This window comes from Thermobia domestica, chromosome 10 (assembly GCF_964235325.1).
Source record: "Thermobia domestica chromosome 10, izTheDome1.hap1.1, whole genome shotgun sequence".
Taxonomy (NCBI): domain Eukaryota; kingdom Metazoa; phylum Arthropoda; class Insecta; order Zygentoma; family Lepismatidae; genus Thermobia; species Thermobia domestica.
The window spans coordinates 172,740,339-172,763,120 of record NC_137463.1 but is presented as its reverse complement, the minus strand read 5'-3'; the positions used below and the strand labels follow the sequence as shown (position 1 = coordinate 172,763,120).

General features: G+C 35.5%; 1 protein-coding gene across 1 annotated transcript in view; it reads right to left on the bottom strand.

Annotated features, from left to right (window-relative positions):
* Nucleotides 1-11,607: 11,607 nt before the first annotated feature.
* LOC145662111 (methyl farnesoate epoxidase-like) overlaps nucleotides 11,608-22,782 on the bottom strand; it is a 379,435-nt gene continuing 368,260 nt past the window's right edge. Inside the window, exon 9 of the mRNA XM_081727445.1 lies at nucleotides 11,608-11,834. Within this exon, the coding sequence (XP_081583571.1) occupies nucleotides 11,725-11,834 (110 nt within the window). The 3' untranslated portion in view covers nucleotides 11,608-11,724. The remainder of the gene's footprint in view (nucleotides 11,835-22,782) is intronic.

Genomic DNA, 22,782 nt, shown 5'->3' with positions numbered 1-22,782 from the left:
CCAAATGCCGAAAAGGAATACCTGAAATATATATTTTAATTTTTGCTACATAAAATCTGTGTAACAGTGTTATATTGATAATTATTTAAAAATTGTTCTTAAATATTTATCAAATGTAGAACTTACACAGATTTTATTCTGCAAAATTTTAAAATATGATCAATATTTCAATTATTCGATTTTGGGTTTTAAAGATTACAAACGAAAGTAGAAAAACGAGATTACATTATACTCTACGTACCTTGACTATTGTAGAACGTAATCACCACGCATGTTCAGGCATTTATTTCACCATAGCACAGGTTTGTCGATATCCATTGCGTAGAAGGACCGGAAATTGTAATCATTGGGCGTTACATTGGAACTACACCGGACGGCTGTGGCTCAGTGGTAGAGCGTCCACCTCTGGTGCGTAGGGTTCGATCCCCGTTCAAGCCAAGTGAAGTTTGTGGTGGTCAAACACCTTATGCGTGGATTTTCTTGGGTTCTCCTGTTTATTCCCACTTTCTTCATTCCACCATTCTCTGCAGAGGGTGTAATGCAGTTTCCAGTAACAATGAGGTTCAGGAAACTGTCACCTTCCTCCTCGTAACAGTGCGAATGGTTTAGTATTAATCATCCGTTTGCCCTTGTTGATATTAAGAACATAAAACATAATATTTAACAAACTGAATATTTAATAATCGTTAAAGTCAATCAATATATGATTTGTGATTTACATCTGTTTCAAGGTAAACCATTATAAGTATAAAGGACAAAAAAACGAAAAAAAGAAAGAAAGAAATAAGAAAAGAAAAGAAAAGAAAAGAAAAACCTTATCTACCAACACTAGCGAGAATAATGTGTCAAGAAAGCAAACAATAATTGGTTGGAAATAAATATCAATATATTGCCTTTCTACCTTTTTAAATATAATAATATTAAATGAAAATTTTACAAATTTCTCATGGTATGCAAATAACGTTTTCAGTATATATATATATATATATATATATATATATATATATATATATATATATATATATATATATATATATATATATATATATATATATATATATATATATACATTTAGGGAACATATAGTTATACACAGTGGCGTAGGGAAGGGGGGCCAAGAGGGGCCGGGCACCCCCAAAGAGGTCCGACAAGGTACTTGGGTACTTTGATGTTTGCAATTTTTTATATATTTTTATGTATATGTATTTTATTGTTTGTAATTTTTCTATATGTACCTATAACAGCACTTCCCCCCCCCCCCAAACACACATCCTGGCTACGCTACTGGTTATACATACACACACACACAGTATTTTAGATAAAAAGCGTAAAATTAAATACCTAGCGTGAGCAGGAAAAATAGTACGTCACAAAGCGTTGTTGTTCACGGAACATTTTTTCCTGTCAGACATATACTAAAATTTTCAAGACGCGATTATTCAACTCAGGTTTAGAATTGACTGACAAAATTGTACTAAAGATGGGAATCATTATTTATAGATCTCAATAATCGAATTATCTCATTTTGGTCAGATTTGTGACTTTTACTGTTTTACCTGCGCAAGATGGATATATTCTAACTTAAAATTATATTTAGTTTACAATAAAAGGAAAGTAAAAGCATTTCTTATCAAATATAGACCCACGTAACATAAACTATTTTTCAAGAACATTTCTGACAATATGAATGTATTGGGGATTTTTTTTTTTTTTTTTTTTGAAAAGAGAGACTCCCAATTCTGAGAGATGGATTTCGTTCAAACTTTGCGAAATAGGTATTTCGAAGTCACTGAGAATGATGATAATAGTCACTCAATTCGCATTTGGCTTGTTGTGGACATACGCGTCTCGGAAGATCATTTTTAACACAAATCGACTACATAGGAAAAAATGGACTTCAAATATAATATCTTAAAAGTAATTAAAGCGATCAAAACAAAACTTACACAACGTAATACTCACTAAAGTCAGTATCGAAAACAACAATAAGCAGTGTTATCACTTATCGATCAGTGTTGCCAACTCAGCACAAATTATAAACTTCAAATAGCACTATATACCTACTATTATTTTTTTTTAAACTACTTACAAAACATAGACAAATACTGCAATTAAGAATACTGCATAGTTAAAATTTGTAACTTATATGCTTAGTTGGCAATACTGACTGATGGTAATACTAGTTGCTGTTTTCGGTACAGTCTTTAGTGAGTATTACGTTGTGTAAATGTTGATATCTCTAATTCTTTTTAAGACATTACATTTAAAGCCAATAATTCCATACTCAATTTCTGTGAAAATTGAACCTCCTATACCCCTTAGCCCTTAACAAAGCAAAGGCGAACCAGTGTTGCCAGACCAGTCAGTTGGAAAAGCAGGAGATTCGAAGATAAAAAAACAGGAGAAAGCAGTAGACACATACAGTGGTGGCGTTTGAATATAAATCCGGGGGGGCATAAAATTTGCCATTATTAAGGGGGAAGTAGTCAAAACAAGCAGTCCGGAATTCATTTCCGATGAACTACGTTGAGCAAATGAAAGGGAAAAGTCCCGATTTATATTAATATTATTTGATACACACATGTGTGAAATAAAACGTACTGAAAGAGCAAAGTGGAGTGGGAAAATGTCTTTTCATACACGTAGCGATAACGTAGCTATATGGTACAGTCACACGTGATCGTAGCGTAAGACGATTTCTTGCTGACGATCATGGAGAAATGATCTAAGCCACTCTTCCAACCCAAGTCCCAATCTAAACAACACACTTGTAAATCTTACAGAAAATCATAAAAACGCTAACTATAATGCATATAGAAGATGACGTACAGTTGTATTCTTTGGATTCATATTATATACAGTAAAGCTCTATAACTATATTCTCCACAGAGCTTTGTGTATTATAACAGAGAAATTTCATCTTTTTATGTGAGAAAACATTGAAAGTTCAATATTAATAATAATATATTTCTTTAACTTCTCGAAGTAAGGGAAAAGCAGGAGATTGTTCACTTTTCATTTTCTTTCGCAGTAGATCAGTAGAACGTAGAAAAAGGAGGAGATCTCCTGCAAAATCAGTAGATCTGGCAACATCGAGGCGAACCGAACGACTATCATTCTCTTCTCAGTGACGTCGAAATAAATATTTTTCGAAGTAATCTAGCTCTCAGGGTTGGGAGTCTTTCCTTGTTAGGAAAATAAATTCGCAATGTATTCATATTACATCAGAAATGTTTTCAAAAAGTAGGTATGTATCGTTAGCGTACTGCAATTGTAAATAACATGTAACATTATTTACTTTTCATCTTAAATGAATCACTCTTAATGCATAAAAATGAAAAAAATAACGATTTAACAGACTGTAATATATAAACATTAAGAAATGTACGTAACAATTCTCCCATTCTTGAACGAAAATTTCAACAATAGGGTAATAGAATAACCATCACAAAAGAATCTACATCGGATGAATTTTTTTAAAAAAAATCAATGAACATTGATCTAAATACTATATGTATATGTCTGCTCTACGGGAACTTATTCTAGAAGTCAAAAGAAGACCAAAAAAAAAGTGTGATATTTTTTTGGACCTTTTGTACTAGTAGGACTCTAACGAAACAGTTTGAATCTCATTTATGGCTTTTAGATAATTTTGATTCAGCATGGGGAAAGGATAGTTTCGGGTAGGATCTACACATTAAATAGCATTCCGCTATTTGGTAAGTTGGACTTAGGAAAAGACTTGCAAAAAACAGTATCAGTGTATATCCAATTTGGTGGTTTATTTACAGGTCTTTCCCTGAGTCCTACTTACAATAGCGGGATGCTACCTTATGAATAGGTCCTACCCGATATCCCAGGATTTCTCGTTATTCCTGCCCCGTGTTCATCCAAAGTTTCCTAAAAACCATAAATAAATTCGAATGCTGATTCTTTAAGGGGCTCAACCAATAAAGGGGGCTTTCCAGGTAAAAAAAAAAAGAGAGAAGAAAAAGAAAAAGGAAACGTCAAACAAATTCTTGTCTTCTCTTGATCTCTAGAACAGTTTCCATAGAATATAAGAGCCACTTTTAGTACACCCGATATATATTAAGTATCGAAACCGCGTGAAAATGAAATTTGAAGTTCCAAAGCTTCACAATCATCAACCAGACCTGGTTTATCACTGATTATATTATCCTAATCCATCACCCTGTACAAAGGATTACACAAAATTAAACTTCATACGCTTTACTAGAGACCACATACATATGCAGAGGATAGTAGTGAAACAATTCTTCTCTTGAATTTAACCAAATCACTTTTTAATATAACCTCATATGCAAGGTAGTGTCGACAATAGCAAATTGTTTCTGATAAGCTATATACAAATATTATGCTTTTCTCACCGTTCACCAAAACATACTTAATCTGTGCAAACTGAGGAAGATCATTGAAACAGGATACAATAAGAATCAGTGAAGCCATATCTAGCATGTTGGTGCTAGATATAGCATAATTCACATGCATTTAACATCTAGCATCTTGACTTTAGGATCTTGGCCAAATCTAGCATAATTTCATTCTTCCCTCTGATGAACAGAAAAAGAACGAAAATTTAGATAGTTCAAGGACCGTCGGGAATTATTCTTCTTAGTTGAAGCGATGGTTGGAACAATGAGACCAGTTAGTATTTGCGCGGAATTCAGAGAAATGCTCAAAAATAGCAAAACGTGACTCTACAAACCATATTTGCTTACCCATAGTTTTATTACTGTCAACTGACACCTGAATGTGTGGTTATCTGGGGTGTTTCTGTCCCTTTAAATTTACAACTTGAGATTTGAGCGTCAGGGGACAGCTAGTAATACACTAAAAGAAATGTTTCCGAGCTGTGTCGGAAGCGGCATGTTGTGTATATATTTCTTAAAATGTTATCCATTCACAAAACATAAATTCGACCTTCCTTCCCTATAATGTGCCATTTATCAATTTATTTCATTAGCAGTCCTAACAGCGTCATATTAGCTTTGTACATGAATATACTTAATACACTTCATTAAAATAATGAAGATAAGTAGGGGCGGGTCTTTAAAATTAGTTACGAAAGATAATTTGAAAATCTGGCATAATTTACAAAAATCTAGCATAATTCAGACCCGTGTTTGGCATCATCGCGAGTCTCGAGTGTGGCAACCCTGATAAGAATAGAGTGACAAACATATTTAATGTTATTCACAGACACCTACATCGTGAGAAAGTAATCATTATCGGCAACAAATTGAAGGATCTCATTATTTGCTTCTCGTGTTGGTCCAACAATTACATCTGTCTGAAAACCTGATCTTTGCAGAAGCAAAAATAATTGATGTTTTATTGCTATTGATTTACAAATATTTCATCGTGAAGCAATGTTATGGGTGTACATTTTATATATTTTATGTTTTGTCATATCTCACTGCCTACACATGAACTAAAGTTCCTACAAGTAAAGTTCCTACAATGAAACAATTCTAAGAGTAATGAACGAGAAAATAACGTTTAGGTTTCAATGATTCTCTGAAAAGACTGGCATACATTTCATTGTGCTCACTAATTAAAGTTTGAAGCAAGAATATATGTTGTTTTAAATGACAACGAAATATTGTAGTATGTAAAGGAATTTTATATACAAGTAACCACTAGATTTCTTTAATTCTTTCTAACAGTTCTTTAGCATAGATACTAATGTTGCAACGGCACTTATTTTCTTGAACCATTCGGTATAAATGTTGCACACAAGATGATGTATGGTTTCTGGGGGAGGGGGGCGGTGGGTTGGCATACTGCTACTTTTAAGGGCTCCAAACTTTGGGATGGGTTTTATTTATATATATAAAATAAGAAAGTTTCTTCTTCTGGGGGGGCAATCGCCCCGATCGCCCCCTGGATCCGCCCCTGCATTCTACAGAAAGAAAAGAACATACGTAGTAGAATAATGTCTAATAGAAAGTGTAAAATAAGAACATTTATTTTCTGCAAGCACTTCAATAACTGTAAATGAAACTGCAAGAAACCTGTTCCTCTCAGCGTTAGTTTTGTAAAATGATTTATATATCAGCCATATAGGGGAAGAAGTAAGCAAAGATCCTAGTTTAATGAAAATATTCACTCATATGAGCAATGCAATTACTGGTAGCTGGCTAATAGCGTATAGCACCATATTTTGTCTTGGTGACGGCGGTGATGTGGTGTGGGGGACACCTACAAGGTGCGGGAAGCGTTGTTGAGCCATATTGATCCATGATTACATCCTCCCATATCTACAGAAATCGATCGGAGCAGGATGCATACCATGTATATCCTTTCGACACCTTGCCGGATGTGCTTAGTGGGATTGAGATTGACGATGTTCGGGGATCGTGCAAGTATCTTCACATCCATGAAGTGCTTATCAAATCAGTCAGAGAAAATTTGGAAGCAATGGGCTACAGAATACGGTAATTATCTTGCCGTATAGGTATAGGACGCCTTCAGGGTGCTGGAGGCGAACAAATGCGTGAATATGATTCCCAGCAGCAGGCCTCCCAGCATGACATTGAAAAAATATAGGACAGTTCGGTTTATGCAATAGAAAATTATGCTCTGAAGCACAGAAAAAATATAAATGTATCTTAAGAAAAGGCAACACTTCATCCCAATGAGCAACGGGAAACAAATTTTTAAAAGAGAATTAATATAGAAAAGAAAAAGAAATAGTTAACTCTTATTTATAGGATTACCATGGCATTTAACACTTTTTGCATGTCGTTATTCATACATATTTTTGAATAATACGTAAATTCAATTAATGCACGCAAAAATATAAATTATTTCTCTTTCATGTCTTTCTAATGAAAAAAAGAAGACTGATAACTTAAATTTGATCAACGTGTTTCCTTCTGAAATAAATAATGTAGCCTAACAGTATTTCATTCATTATAGCTCTGCAAATTTTATATACACTTCTAACAACTGTTATACAACAAATTTCAGGACATTTCCAGTTCATAAATAATTTCCAGAATTTTCACCATTTTTCTGCTTCCATGACTTTTCCAAGGCGTTTCCACAATACACTTTTATTTCCAGATTTTCCAGGACGCGTTGGGACCCTGCATATTGTAATGATTTTGGTACAATCAATAATGGACCTAGATTTATCCCTTCACCAATTTATTATAAAATTTGATAAATACAAAATGTCTTTGATTACAAAGAGAACAGTACTATTTTCTCGTTAATGTCCAAGTAGAGGAGTATGTGTTTTGCACGGTGCCCCTTCTCTCAAGGCAGTCTCCAAGGCACCTGCCGGTTCGGTGGATTTGGAAGGTTAGCCCCCTCAGCTCAAGGCAGCTTCGCAAGGCTTTGTTGTTGAGAGGATCCCTAGTCCAGTGCGACCTCGGGAAGGATGGGTGTACCCCTAGTGCAGTGCGACCTCAGGGCGGTGTAGGTGATTTGATCAGTTGGACGACTTGTAAAGGGGAAGGGCCGTAGAGTGAAAAATGAATTAATTACTATGCAGATTAATTTAAATAAATTTGAATATGCTAATCTTGAAATGCTAATGTTCTGAGAAATATGTAAATAACTAGCTAAGTCGGTAAAGCTTTTAAGTTTAAAATGTCGGTAGAGCAAAATATTTAATATAGAAAGATAAAGTGATTTAATGAGCAAAATGCAAGTAATTTAGGATAGCATTTCAAATCAAAAGAGAGACTCTAAATTACAGGTCTACGCGTTTCCCCAGGTGGTTAGAGGCAATACTAATTCTCACTCACACAACAACACTTGGTTGTGGGAGACCGTATTTTACCGGACATTGACAACTCCAGGACAGCTGAAAGAAAGACATGATAATATTACACTGAGCACATACCTTGTCAGACTTCCTGTGGAGAATGAAGTGCACACGAAATTCATGAGATAAACTTTTAATGAGGTGTAATAACACACGCATCAACACTATACACTGTGACTTTACAACAACAACAAAAAAAATAAATAAATAAATAAATTTTGAACTTTTCAGAATTGTTTCGCCGAAATGTTTAATTTCAAACTAAGACCTTATTTGTTTATATTAAATGTTCGTGCACGATTTAGCGCATCTTCAGTGGTTCTCCTCTTCTCCTGGATGTCTTCCTGGTCGTCTTGTTGATCCTTGCCGTTCGCTCTGCTATCTTCCCATTAGCAGAACGTAGGTCCCACGGGGGTCATGTTTTCTTCCACATTAAACACGACAATACTCTGCTTCCCTCCTGGTTCGCCTCCGGTCGAATATTCAGAGAACAACTAGCAATTCTCTGAATCTTGTGCCTGCAGTGGAACGGGATCTCAGCACAGGTTGTTTCGCCTAACCTAACGCGATCCAGCCTGTTAGGTGGCTGTTGCACGACTAACTTCACCACCCTAATAGTAAAGGGAAGATGACACTATAGGGTACGCTTAACAGATTATTATATCCTGCTCATATTTTATAAATGTTCGCACACCACTGTCCTGTACTTAACGCACACAGTTGCGAAGTTCGTTGCGCAGGATTAAGAACGAGAGCTAATATATATACACATTTTACGATGAATATCTGAACTACGATAAATCTTGAATATATATATGTTTAATAGTTTTGGTTTATGTATTTACAAAATGTTCGCGCACATAACTCATATCATGAGCTTAAATGTTCGTGGCTAACACTGTCTGTTAGTATAACAGAGTCACAAATTCCTTTGTACGTCAAGAGCCGAATTTCTCTATATGAGAGCGCGAAGAGTTATACCTCTCTTCCGATCACCAGACACGAATTGCCTTTTCCCCCTGCCTCCTTGGTTTTATCAAAACCACCTTCCACACAAAAAGCTGGGCTCGCTTCACAGCTTTTGCGAGTCTTATAACGGGGTGAAGTGGGGAAGAAAAGGGTTTGCCTACAGAGTTCATTGTCCCCTCTGACCTGAATTTGCACTTTAAATGTTTCTGATCATCATCATTTAAAATTGTTAATAGATACTCGCAAACTGATGTACCCAGAGTATAGCTGAAATGTCCAGCTTTAGAATGATGCATAGCACTACACTAATCGTGTTCTTATTAAAAATGTATTTTACGTTTTTCTCACAAAAATTGTTTAATTTTCAGCTGAGAGCACACGCTGCTCTCATGCAGACCTGCCTGTCCTGCCACCTAGCGGGATTTCTCCGCGACCACTCACCTGTGCGAGGGGTTGCTATGTGAAGTTGTCATATTTTCATTGTTTTTGTTAAATTAAAATGTTTGTCAACATACCACACACTAGAATTAACACCTATATACAATAACACAGCTTATTTGCAAGTGTGACATGCTGTCATATCTTAAAAACATAGAAATTTTACATTTTCTCACATGTTGGTGCAGTTTTTCCCCTCAGGACGTCGCCTGCTATGATACACGATGTTTATGCTCTTACATCTATCATGCATTCCTTCCATGAAGTACTGCCGGACTTGTCGTCCTGTACTGAAATAAACCTTTTTTTGATACGACACAAAATAACACCATACAGCGACTAACCTAACTTATATTCTACACTAACGAAATACCAAGAAAATCTTTACAATATTGAAAGAATTACTGGTGGAAGTAAAATTATCTACAGGGGTGAAGGATTCTACATGGAATGCTCCGTTCCTCGGTTTTTCTCCGGTGAGGTGAGGGGAGCTGTGAAATTCTAGGTTTGGTTCTGGCTGGCCGAATTTCCGTTGGAAGTGACGCTAGCTGCTCAAAAAGTGTTACTTCTGGTTAACTTCTAAAATTTTCACACCTCTTTGTAATCGAAGTTTCGCATGTACTTACGAACTCCAGCAAGCAAACTTGAACAATGGCTGCACCCGACTTGGAGTCTACATGTCACATCGTCTCTGACCATAGTAATTTTCCCATATGTATCTATCGCAGGTTTATGCACACTGAAGATCCATCCATATTCTCTTCTTTCTGAAAATTATAGTTAGTAACCCTGGACCAGCTGCACTTCACTCTTGGGTGTTTTTTTCCTTGAGACAAAGAATCTCCCAACTTTTCTTTTTTTTTTCTGTGTGCTGGGTTCATGCGATGTACCGTCCAGCTTCCTAAGATTTCCAAAGCAATGCTTTCTGCACATATTATTCTCAATCGAGGTGTTTAATTCAACTTCTGTCTTGGTTTAATCCTTCCCATGACATTTATATAACACACATAATAATAATAATAATAATAATAATAATAATAATAATAATAATAATAATAATAATAATAATAATAATAATAATAATAATAATAATAATAATACGTAATAAACAAAAAATGAAATAAACCATACACAATTACTCCCACAACTAATCCTTTACTTATTCTATCCTAAATGCAAATTAATATACGGAAAATATCTGTAAAATAAGTAAATTTGAAGAAAATAATTATATGCATAGCACGATTTTAATATATTTACATAAGCTAATGAATGTACGTTACAGACTGATGCTGGGTCCCTCGGTCTTCCTCCTTTTATTTGTCCTCCTCGGGTCCTTCCGTGAGGTCCGTCTGCTTTCGGCGTTCCTCGGTGTTCTCCGTGTTGGCTTGCTGTCTGCTAGATTGTTTATAAATAATAGCATGTGTTGAATTGACACGTGCGTCTGTCGTGATGTGGGAATCCTTGCAATATTATAATGCACAGCAAAATTGGACGTCATTGGGATATGTTGGTGAATACCAACACACCTCTATGCCTAGCCAATACTGCTGAGAAAAATGCTAACACAGCTTGCGTTATAAGAAACTGGAACATGGTAAGATCCTGAGCTAAGTTTCACTCGGGAAGAATAAGCACATACGAAACAAAGAGAAAATGAGTGGACATGGGAGGATAGGGAAAAGAAACATTTTTTAAAAAAAATACAGTGAGAATTAGTGACTAGACCCCTCCAAAAAATGCTAATTGTACATGGCACATAATCATATAATAGTATCAAATATTTACCGAGGATTAATTTTAAAATTATTTATTACGTGATACTAGCCGGTACCAGTGTACCTGCGCTCCGGTTTGGTATAAGCATCAGGGACTACACAAAAAGGGTATACAGGAAATCGGACGCTATAATACTTTGTAAAATGTTAAAAAATCTTAAATGGAACTTTGTCAAAAAGCATACATGAGACGTACTGTGTCAACAAATAATACATGTAACATAGTCCTCCAACAAAAGAGAGGATGCGAAATAAGTGCTTGCTTTAATAAAAAGTTTACATACGCTGTGTTGCACGTTGTATAAAAGTATCGAACAATTGAAATAATCCTAAGTAAATTTATTATTGTTTTCAATGAGTACATCCTGTGACCAGATTTTGTCAAAAGCTGAAGTAATTAGTTTAATGTTTACGCTGGAACAAAAATAGCAAAGATGATGGCAAAACAAACTATATTAGAATTACATTGTAATCAACGCTTCTTGTGCCTCAAAAAGAGTTTTCGTTTACCTTTTGTAGTTGGCAGTGAGAAGGAAACTACTGCTACGAGCGGAAAGGACAAGAGCAACCCTTGAAAATGACATACATTCTAATAATATTAATGAAACCTTTATTTTCCTTGTATTATGTAGAGGCATATGCTACAGATAGTGAAGTTCACAGACAGAAATCTACAGGTTTTGTAATACTTCCTATTTCAGAAGCATAAAACAAAAAATGGAAGAATTACCTTCACGTGAATCACAAATCCTTCCTATGACTGACTCGACAACAGACGGTTTGCATGAGCAATCTTCCTCGAGGTGGACACACAACCGGTAATAGAAAGATTTTCATCAGATTAACAGTTCCTGTCAAAGAAATTATTAACAATAAACTACTGGTCTATAATTCCTAAATACACTGCATTATCACACCAAATCATGTCATATTGTTATTAAAGCAGTGTTGCCAGACCAGCCAGTTGGAAAAGCAGGAGATTCGAAGACAAAAAACAGGAGAAAGCAGTAGACACATACAATGGTGGTGTTTGAATGTAAATCCGGAGGGGAGGGCAATAAAATTTGCCATTATTAAGGGGGCAGTAGTCAAAACAAGCAGTCCAGAATTCATTTCCGATGAACTACGTTGAGCAAATGAAAAGGAAAAGTCCCTATTTATATTAATATTATTTGATACACACATGTGTGAAGTAAACCGTAGTGAAAGAGCAAAGTGGAGTGGGAAAATGTCTTTTCATGCACGTAGCGATAACGTAGCTGTGTTGTGCAGTCACATATGATCGTGGCGTAAGACGATTTCTTGCTGACGATCGTGGAGAAACGATCTAAGCCACTCTTCCAACCCAAGTCCCAATCTAAACAACACTTACTTGTAAATCTTTCAGAAAGTCATAAAAACGCTAACCATAATGCATATAGAAGATGACGTACAGTTGTATTCTTTGGATTCATATTATATACAGTAAAGCTCTATAACTATGCTCTACAGAGCTTTGTGTATTATAACAGAGAAATTTCGTCTTTTTATGAGGAAACATTGAAAATTCAACATTAATAATAATATATTTCTTTAACTTCTCGAAGTAAGGAAAAAGCAGGAGATTGTTCACTTTTAATTTTCTTTCGCAGTAGATCAGAAGAACGTAGAAAAAGCAGGAGATCTCCTGCAAAATCAGTAGATCTGGCAACACTGTTAAAGGATGATGTATTTGAGTAAAATCTAAATGCTCTCTTTCAAAGAAAATTCCGACTGATCGTATAAGCGCAAGAAGTAAAATTAAATAGAATAACTACTCGTGGCAATGTTAAAAAAAAGGTTTTTCTAAAGTAGCTGTCGATAGAAATTACCAACAAGCGTGGCATATTCCTTTCCACAGCAATTCTAAAGCTATTATTCTAGAAAGAAAATACATTTTGTTTAAAGAAAATAAATGAAAATTTACTTTATAGTTTGTGGACAAAGTTTATTCGATTGTTGGTGAAACAATTAAAGTGGAAGAACACTTTATGTCAAAGTTTGCAGCGAATTAATGAAAATAGCAGCCATTTAAATTTTACACTGTACTTTACAACAAGTTTTAGCAAGCTATAAGGAAGCACAATAAAGAAATATAGTACCGCTCGAGTATTTTCCTACAGTCGCTAGTTACAACAGTTGGTAATAATTAACTGTATACATATTTCACGAGTCAAATATTAAAACATAAGTGAAAAAGGCATCAAATGGCATTGCGTGGATTGCTTTACACTGTACAGTTTTCATCCTGTTGTAAATAATATTGTTAGAACTGTCACTATTAAAACTAGCAAAGGTGTCTTTAAACGACCAATTGTAAAAAATTCTCCACTTCCATTTAATGAAGAATAATATGTAGAATGTGTAGTGTTGAGTATCGTGTAGAATAATATGTACTGTTGAAATGATATTTCAAGGTGGGCGATATGTTCGGCTGCACTACATTATTCTTTTGTTTTGTGTCTGGCAACGATGGATGATTGATATTTTTTCATAAGTGTCCACGTGGTGTGTGTGACTGCATAGTGTGTAGTTGCTTATGCATAGCAATTATTATATTTAGTTGTGTGTTTTCAATATAATAAATAAGTATATTGTGCATCGAACTTTGTGTTTAAAATAATACAGTCCACGAATACTCTCTAAGTTAAAAGTGCAATAACCTCTCCAGTTCTACGGAAGATTCACAGGACTCTTCTAACAGATTTTCAACATCGATATTACTAGAGACATCATATTCTATGAGGCTTAACATAAACGTTTCCAATATGTCCTGAGAAAGGAGAGAGCGACATATTGATTTAATTAGTTTCAGTTTTGAGTATACTTGTTCGCAGCATACGTGTGTACATGGTAATGTTAAGGCATGTTTATAGGCGACAGAGTGCATTTAATGAACTCGTCTGTCGTATAAAGCCAAAAAGAATAACTACTGCACAGAACATGCATGTACTACATGCTCTATCAGTTTTCACATTTTCTTACCCTTCCTTTGATTCTGAGTCTTCATCATTGAAATTTACTTCGATGCATCCCTGTTTGGTAGTTTGTCCACTTTTTTTGAAGGTTTCGACACCAACAAATAAAGCTTCCTACATGTTTGCGAATTGTATACACGACTCCAAAAGTGCATTACCACTTGCAATTCTCCTTTTCCTGCAAAGGCAGGCAACCCAAAAAGCTCGGCGCTTTGGTTGGTTGCGAATTCGAAAGGCGTTGGACCAAACCTCAATTTTGTAACAAATATATCAGTGTGGCAAACTGCAAATAAGAGAATAAAACAAATTATTAAGAATGACAATTTTATTATCGTAACAGATTTGGATCACATCAAAAGTTACAAAATGATCTTACTTAAGCAGTTCAAACAAGATGAATGGCAAGAAACAAATATCAGAGGAAACCATTTCTCTCCTTCACCCCCAAGAAAGAATCTCATAAAAAAGAAAAAGAGTTATATAATGCAAAATTTTAATATAAAAGCCCCGATCAAAATTTTAAAAGTTGACACCCGAAAGGCAAAAAGAAGTGAACCGAAGTAAACGATATTGTGCGATATTGTAGACGTAAAATGACAAAAAATGGGTTTCGTATTTTCCTGGAAAAAACGGTTGGGTGGGACACGAAGCCCCCAAACTTCTATTACAAAATATCAAAAGTGCTAGTAACACTATGTCAGATGTTTGTAAAGGACAAAGAGAATTGCAACATAATTTTATGTATGGACAATACGCAAAAATAAACGAACACGGGTTTTTTATGTTCTGAGGAAAAAACATTTTAGGGGCAAAATCCCCTAACAAAAATTTTGAAAGTTGACACCAGAAAGGCAAAAGCAAGTGAACCAAAGTGAATAAAATTGTGCATAGATATTGTAGACGTAAAATGACAACAACAACAACAAAAAACGGATTTCGTATACTCCTGCAAAAAGGGGTTGGGTGGAGCAAAGAACCCTCCACATCTTTGATCACGAAATATCAAAAGTGCTAGTAACAGTATGTCAGATGTGTGTAAAGCACATGAAGAATTGCAACATAACTTTGTGTATGAATAATACGCCAAGAATAAACGAATACTCTTGTTTTTTATTTTCTGCGGAAAAACGGTTTTAGGGGGCAAAAGAACCCACCCCAAAATTTTGAAAGTTGACTCCCGAAAGGTAAGAAGAACTGAAGCAAAGTGAATGAAATTTTGCACAGATATTGCAGATATAAACTGAGGGAATACGGGTTGCGTATCTTCCTGTAAGAAATGGTTATGTGGGGCACGGGCCCCTTCAAACCTTTGATCAAGAAATATCAAAAGTACTAATAACAGTATATCAGGTGTGTGTGACGGACATGAAGAATTTGAACGTAACTTTTTGTATGAACAATACGCAAAAAATAAACGAATAAGCGTTTTTTATTTTCTGTGGATAAATGGTTTTAGAGGGCAAAAGCTCCCACTCAAAAATTTGAAAGTTGACCAAGAAAGGCAAGAAGAAGTGGACCGAAATGAATGAAATGTGCACAAGTAGAGGTAAGATGGCTTTGAGGCTTTGAGTGGCGAGAGGGGTGGACGAAAGCGAATGAAATTGTATGTAGATATTGGGTGTATGAACTATGGCCTTTCGTGTTTCACATGTGTCGTTTCTCCATCCGATTTCTTTAAATTTTTCAGATCAACTACAAGCACAAACAGTATAGCGTTTTTTAAAATAGTATTTCAGGAGGCACTTTTAACCCTTACAATGTTTTTGAGCATAAACAAAAACACGTGTCAATGTATTTCCAGTTTGCTCTTGATCTCCCAAATTTGAAGCAAAATGGATAGGGACACTTGAGTAATACGAAAGTGTTTATTTTACATAGGGTGTATATAATATCTACACACAATTTCATTTGCTTCGGTCCACTCCTTCCTGTGCTATTACGAAAATATTTCCTTTTTTTTTCTGATGTGGCCTAGGCCCCAACAGTGTTTTCCACAAAAGGTGAAACACGTTTCATTTATTGTTTTGGAAATTGTCCTTATACGAAGTTTCGTTGCAATTCTAAATAATCTTTAGGAACGTCTGACGTATACTTGTTTGCAATTTTAATATTTAGTAATCAACGGTTTAGAATGTCCGTGCCTCACTCAACCGCTTTTTCCAGGATAATACGAAACCCAATTATCTCATTTTGCGTCTACAATATCTCTGTACAATGTAATTCAATTCGGTGCAGTTCTTCTTGCGTTTTGGGCCTCAAATTTCAAAATTTTGGGTGGGGCTTTTGTCACCCTAAAACCGTTTTACCACAGAATAAGAAACCGTATTCGTTTATTTTTTTTTGCGTATTGTCCCTAAACAATGTGTGGTTCCAATTCTTCATGTCCTTCAAGCACTTGTGACATACTGTTATGAGCACTTTTGACATTTTACGATCACATTTTTGGAGGGGTCTGTGTCCCACCTAAACGGTTTTCATTTTTTCAAGAAAATAAGAAACCCGTATTCCCTAATTTTATGTCTACAATATCTGTGCACAATTTCATTGACTCCGGTTGACTTCCTCTGGCCTTTCGGGCCTCAATTTTAAAAAAAAATGTGGGTGGGGATTTTTGCCCCTAATACCGGTTTTCCGCAAAAAAACCCGTATTCCTTAATTTTTTGCGCATTGTTCTTACACCAAGTTTCGTTGCAATTTTTCATGTCCTTTACACATATCTGACATACTGTTACTAACACTTTCAATATTTCGTGATGAAAGTTTTGGAGGGGTCCGTGCCCCACCTCTCCGTATTTTTTAGGAAAATACGAAGCACTTATTCCTTAATTTTGTCTGCAATATGTGTGTAAAATTTCGTTTACTTCTGTTCACTTTCTTTGCCTTTCGGGCGTCAACTTTCAAAATTTTGCGTGGGGGCTTTGCCCCCTAAAACTGATTTTCCGCAGAAAATAGGAAACACGTATTCGTTTATTTCATGTGTAATATCTCCCTGCCAAACTTTATCAAATTCGAAGTGTTACACATCGGAAGTTTTACTTGTTAGTAACTAATATTTCTTTAAAATTTTGGGGGCGCAGTGGCTCAGTGGTAGAGCGTTCATCTTCGGTGGTTGGGGCCCCATGTTCGATGCCAGCTAGCGCCGTGTGGACTTTGTGATAGAGAAACACCGTGCTCGTGTGTTTTCTCGGGGTTCTCCCTTTTCCTCCCACATTCTTCATTCCACCATTTCACTCATTTCTCATCCTCACCGTCTCCTTTAGCCTGACCGGCATAAACGTGGGACGTAACACTTAAAGATTTCATTTCATTTTTTTCTTTAAAATTTTATGAACAAATAGTGGGAATTAACGATTATATAAGCGAAAAATTTAGATCAATTGCAAATTTCGGCCCCTTTCAACATTGAAGGAAATGACGGCACAGGTATTTGGATTCAAGGTAGACATGAAATTTGAAACTGAGATTTCACTATATTTTTGTCATCATTTTAATGCTCATGGTCCCCTCTCTTCTACGTCTAGACTCAGAAATATTGCTTTTAATAACTGCGAAATTACGATTTTTATCAATAAAGAGAAGCTGTTCTAGAAAGAACATACGTTTAAAGAATCATTTTTGCTTCGGTGAAGCAAGGAAAGTATTTTTAACTGTGCTTTTAAAATATCAAAATGTATGTCCTTTGAATACATTTAGATTAAATTGGAGATATGTGAACAGATTTTACATTAGTATTATTAATCAGCAACTGTTAACTATCCTACAGCAGAACGAAAATATAGTCCTCAAATCTTCTGATCATGGTGTTTAAGACCAAGTCGTAGGCTTCAAAGTATTTTCCTGAAAAAAAAGAAAAACGTTTAGGTGGGACACAGACCCCTCCAAAACTTTAATCGTGAAACATCAAAAGTGCTTAAAACAGTATGTCAGAAGTGCTTGAAGGACATGAATTGAAACGACACATTGTGTAGAGACAATACGCAAAAAATAAAAGAATACGGTTTTTTATTCTGCGGAAAAACGGCTTTAGGATGCAAAAGCCCACACCCAAAATTTTGAAATTTGATGCCCAAAAGGCATAATATATTGTCATTCCATTGAGATAATATATTGTCACATGACGTGGGCTGATTGCAAAGCCTAGCTACCGAAATATACTTGTTCAATCACGCTTTAAAAGCTAGATGCCAAACGGGACAAACGCTGTACGATGCTACTATGATAACCGTAATGGGGTTAGCCATAATGAGAGCTTTATACAGTTCTACCTGAGTTGGAGCGGCAACGCCGAAATCTAGTTACAATGAAGGATTTATGGTAGGGACAAGTAAACCCTTAGATCTTGACCTTCGATGGAAAAATTGGTTATGTTTTGTCGCGTCCAACCTTAATTAGAGTTTGAGATATTGAGGTTTAAATTGAGACACATTAAGGAGTGATCAGAATGTGACTATTTCACACCATTAGGCGGCTCAAGTGCCATAACTCTGGAACGATGCATTTTCCGACATATGGTCATCTGAACTTTTTTGCTTGCCTACCCATAAGGAATCCACCCATGAAGTTTTGCCGTACCTTTTTGTTACACTCTGTATATACAAGATCCGTTTTGTAGATTTACGAAATCACTCTTTTTTTCTCAATCAATCTACAAAACGGGTCTTGAATGAGGTGGTCGCACTAGTAATGACATCCCGTAGCGTCGTTACGTAACACACACAGTATAAATAAAGCTTCGAAACCACAAATTGCAAGTTCTCCATCAGATAATTCGGTAAGGTGTCTGCTTGTTTAGTGAGCAACCCAGTTTCATATTACGGCTGGTAGGGTTTGATTTTTTCCCTTTCAAAATACATTTCTATATGTTTATATTTCTTCTTAATAATTACTTTCTTGCATTTTTTGTAGATTATCTTAAATTAGTGGGGGTTAAGTAGTCAGAAGGTTAAAATACCTGTATGACTACTTTATCCGTGTGAGTAGTCATATATGTATCTTTACATATTTGTTTCTTTCTTTCAACTAGTGTTGCCACGAGACGAGACAGAACCTTTTAATACGAGACACGATACGAGATAGACTACTTGTCCCGTCTCGTTTCAGAGACGAGACGAGACGTCTCTTGAAATGCCTCGTCTCTTCTAATGTCTCAAAAATGCAAACACAGTTTTTGAAATTATTTAAAAATGTATTAACTCGGAATAAATTATTGCCTTCGAAAGTATACCAGTGTTTATTATTTCAAATGAGGACTATCCTTAAAGAACAAGGAATACCTAAAGTTATTTTTTTAAATGATTCTTACAAACAGCTTTTATTTCCATTTTCCAATCGATTCAAGTTTAAATATTTTGTGATAGTGTTCCAGATTCAAATAAAATGTTAAACCATGCATCGAGATCAGTGTTTCAGAAGATTTCATTCCGAGGGTTGGTGCTTATATGTATGTATAAAAATCCTTTATACAAATACAAATTCTCTTAATGCCAGTTTCATCAGTGACTAATCATTGTTCCATGAGTTTTCTCGTTCCGAACAAAGACACAAACGTGTCAGCCTTTTTCTGTTTGAGTTTCAAAGGATGCTGGTTTGACAATGAAATTTAGTTTCTTTTTATTGTTTTATGATGTTATTCGAACCAAAGCCATTTTTGGAATCATAAAGTCACATAGGTTGCATTTCTTAATAATTTATTTTATACACACTACAGATAAAACTACTCATAGCATTTTAATTACACAGCACATAGTTCTTTGACATAGAGAGAAATCTCCTTTGGTTATAGCAACATCCAGTATTACCAATGGGGATTTCCCTCATCAACCTTGTAATTCGCACACCGTCAACAGATATAGAACATTGTTGAACATATCCTGAACCACTTCATCACACTCCTGGCCTTGTGACATGGTGCATTATCTTGTCGAAAAATGCCACTACCGTTGGGAAACATGGTCGTCATGAAGGGGTATACGTAGTCTGCAAGCAGTGTGCGATACGCCTCGGCCATCATTGTGCCTTGCTCGAGCTCCACCAGACACATGGATGGTCACGTGGATGTTCCCCAGAGCATTATTATTATTATTTTTTATTATTATTATTATTATTATTATTATTATTATTATTATTATTATTATTATTATTATTATTATTATTATTATTATTATATTTGAAGTAAAATCAAATATCACGACATTAATTGTTAGTTTTAAATAACTGAATTGAGCTGAAAATAAAATCTTGATTTCGAAAGATTAACTATTAAGTTTATCCGTTCTGTACCTTTCTAAAGTAATAAATGCTGGAATTGGTTTTAAGGCTGTTTCTGAGTAAATACTTTCTTCAAAATAATTTTAAAAATTATAGAAAGATTTTCGAGACATTCGAGTCGAGTCGAAAGTTTTACGAACAGTCCCGACTCGACCCGTGTTTCGACTCGAAAATTAGAGTCGAGAAATACGTTTGTCTCGACACGTCTCGAATTTTACAAAGTGTGTCTTGGCACGAATTCCAGTCGAGATTCGAGACACGTCTCGACTCGTGAGCATCCCTAAATATTCGTATTTTAAATGCGCAACACTACCTCGCGAAAAATGATCCCGAAGTTAATTTACCAAAGTCTACTTTCTTCTTGTTAGATTAGTGATCGTGCAGTGATTAGTGATTTAGGATAGATTATGCAAAGTCAGATATGGTTATGTATGTTTACACTTTCGTTTCTTTATTTCAAAATGTATTCCTATCTATTCCAATTTATTATTAATAATTTATTTCTTGCATTTATTAATAACTATCTGAAAAACCCATTATTCGCATGGTGGTTGTATTTGGAAGTCAACGCCTGTAGTAGTATCACCGTTGATTTCAGCGAGTGCGAAAACTATGGATTTGACATTAATATAGGTATTTTGGATTATATTTACATGTCAGGATATCCTCTACGGTACCACGACCCGCAACCAAATGGGGTGAATTTGGAAGTTAATGCAGTCGAAGTTTCACCATTGATGTCTGAGCCGCAAAAACTATGAATTCGACACTAATATCGGTCATTTTCTGCTACTTTCACATGTCCCTGTAAACGTCTTTTGAGACCCCCTGGTTCGATTAAAAAAAAAAACGCTTCATCTTGATCTGGGACCTGGACCAAGGTACCCGAGATCAAAATTTGGTAACTCTCGGGCCTCTCGTCTGGTCTCCAGGCAGCACACAGATACATACATACAGACAGACAGACACAGAAACAAACTTTTTATTTTATTTATATTACATTAGGTGTATTTCAAACAGTGTTTCTTCCAGAAGTGTTTTCAGGGGGCACTGCCCGCCCGGAGCTCTGAGAGTGTCCGCCGGAAGAGACCAAAACAATACGTCTATAATATAATAATAAACAGAATAATATCAACAATGCCTCCCGGAATACGAAATGTTCACCCCCCCGGAACATAGTTTCTGAAAGAAACACTGGTTTCAAACACAACAGATAGAACCAACGGCGCCGACTTTCCAAAATGTATGTGGGTGCATATCAATGGCGGGGCGTATTATATGTTTCCAGGGGAGTCTCGATTTTTTTGGTTGATTTCTTTTCAGTTAAAATCTTTTATGAACACTGTCATCAAGGGATGTGCTGTGATAAAGTAAAATATACCGGTAATATAAGGATAAGTTGGAGCTGTCCTAGCTCAGTCGGTAACACGGCTGACTTAAACGTAAAGAAACAGGTTTAATCCCCCGGGTTCAAGTTTAATTACTGTAATGCATATTTCCAACATATATAATCGTGATATTTAGTGTATATGTTCAACAACTTACATGATGCACAATGAGTGCAAGAGGCAGTGATATTATCAACACGTTACTAAAAGAAAATACTACATTCATACAAATTAAAATGAAAAAATCATTATAAAAGAAAATAATTTTAAAGCAGAAAGAACTTGCAAGGATTTTGTTGTGGACATAAAGTATAAAGTGACTAGCTTAGTGTGTTCCTTTGTTGCCTTTGCACAAACAAACTTGAAAGAAATAATTATGGTTTCGAGGTTAGAAATTTTAACTTCAATCTCTATGTTTTAATTGTTTATTTTTTGATAGTGACAAGTGAGAAATATTTATTTTGTTATGTTTCTATGAACCTAAAAATCTTGCCTGCAGCGCCCTGACAAGATTATTTGTGTAAGTGTTGGAACCAGAGAGCACCCACGTAGTCGGCGCGCATGGACAGAACATTTCTTACACAGCATAGAACGTTGCTACTATACTAGCGAGTTCCAGCTAGTTAAGCCTTTTATTAACAGCCGGAGGCAACATTCTGTTATATCGTTGTAGTGAGTCGCGTGTTAAAATACTCCTAGTATCAGCTTTTTCATTCTTCTATTGACTTTGAAGGACAAAACAAATGCCTTTCGAGGCATACGAGTTCCCTTTAATTCATGAAGTTGATATAGAAATGACCTTCCAACCTATGCTGTGCATAAATGCTGGAAGTCTTTCTAAAACGAGCGGAACGAGAGAGCCGTTTGATAAATGGCTCGACTCGAAACTCGACGTCAAAAACAATGATTCCTCTCGGAACTCGATTCGAGAAAATTACTTTTGATTCGACTCGAAACTCGACTTGAATTCGAGTCGAGTTTTAGCTCGACTCGTGCCCATCCCAAGGCAGAAAAAAATGGCTGCTTATTATTATTCTCCTAAACTAATTATATAATAATAACAATGTTCTTATCTAAAATTAAAAATACAGAATATAGAGAAGCGTAGGATACGCAAACTGATCTGAAAGAACTCCAATATTACATAC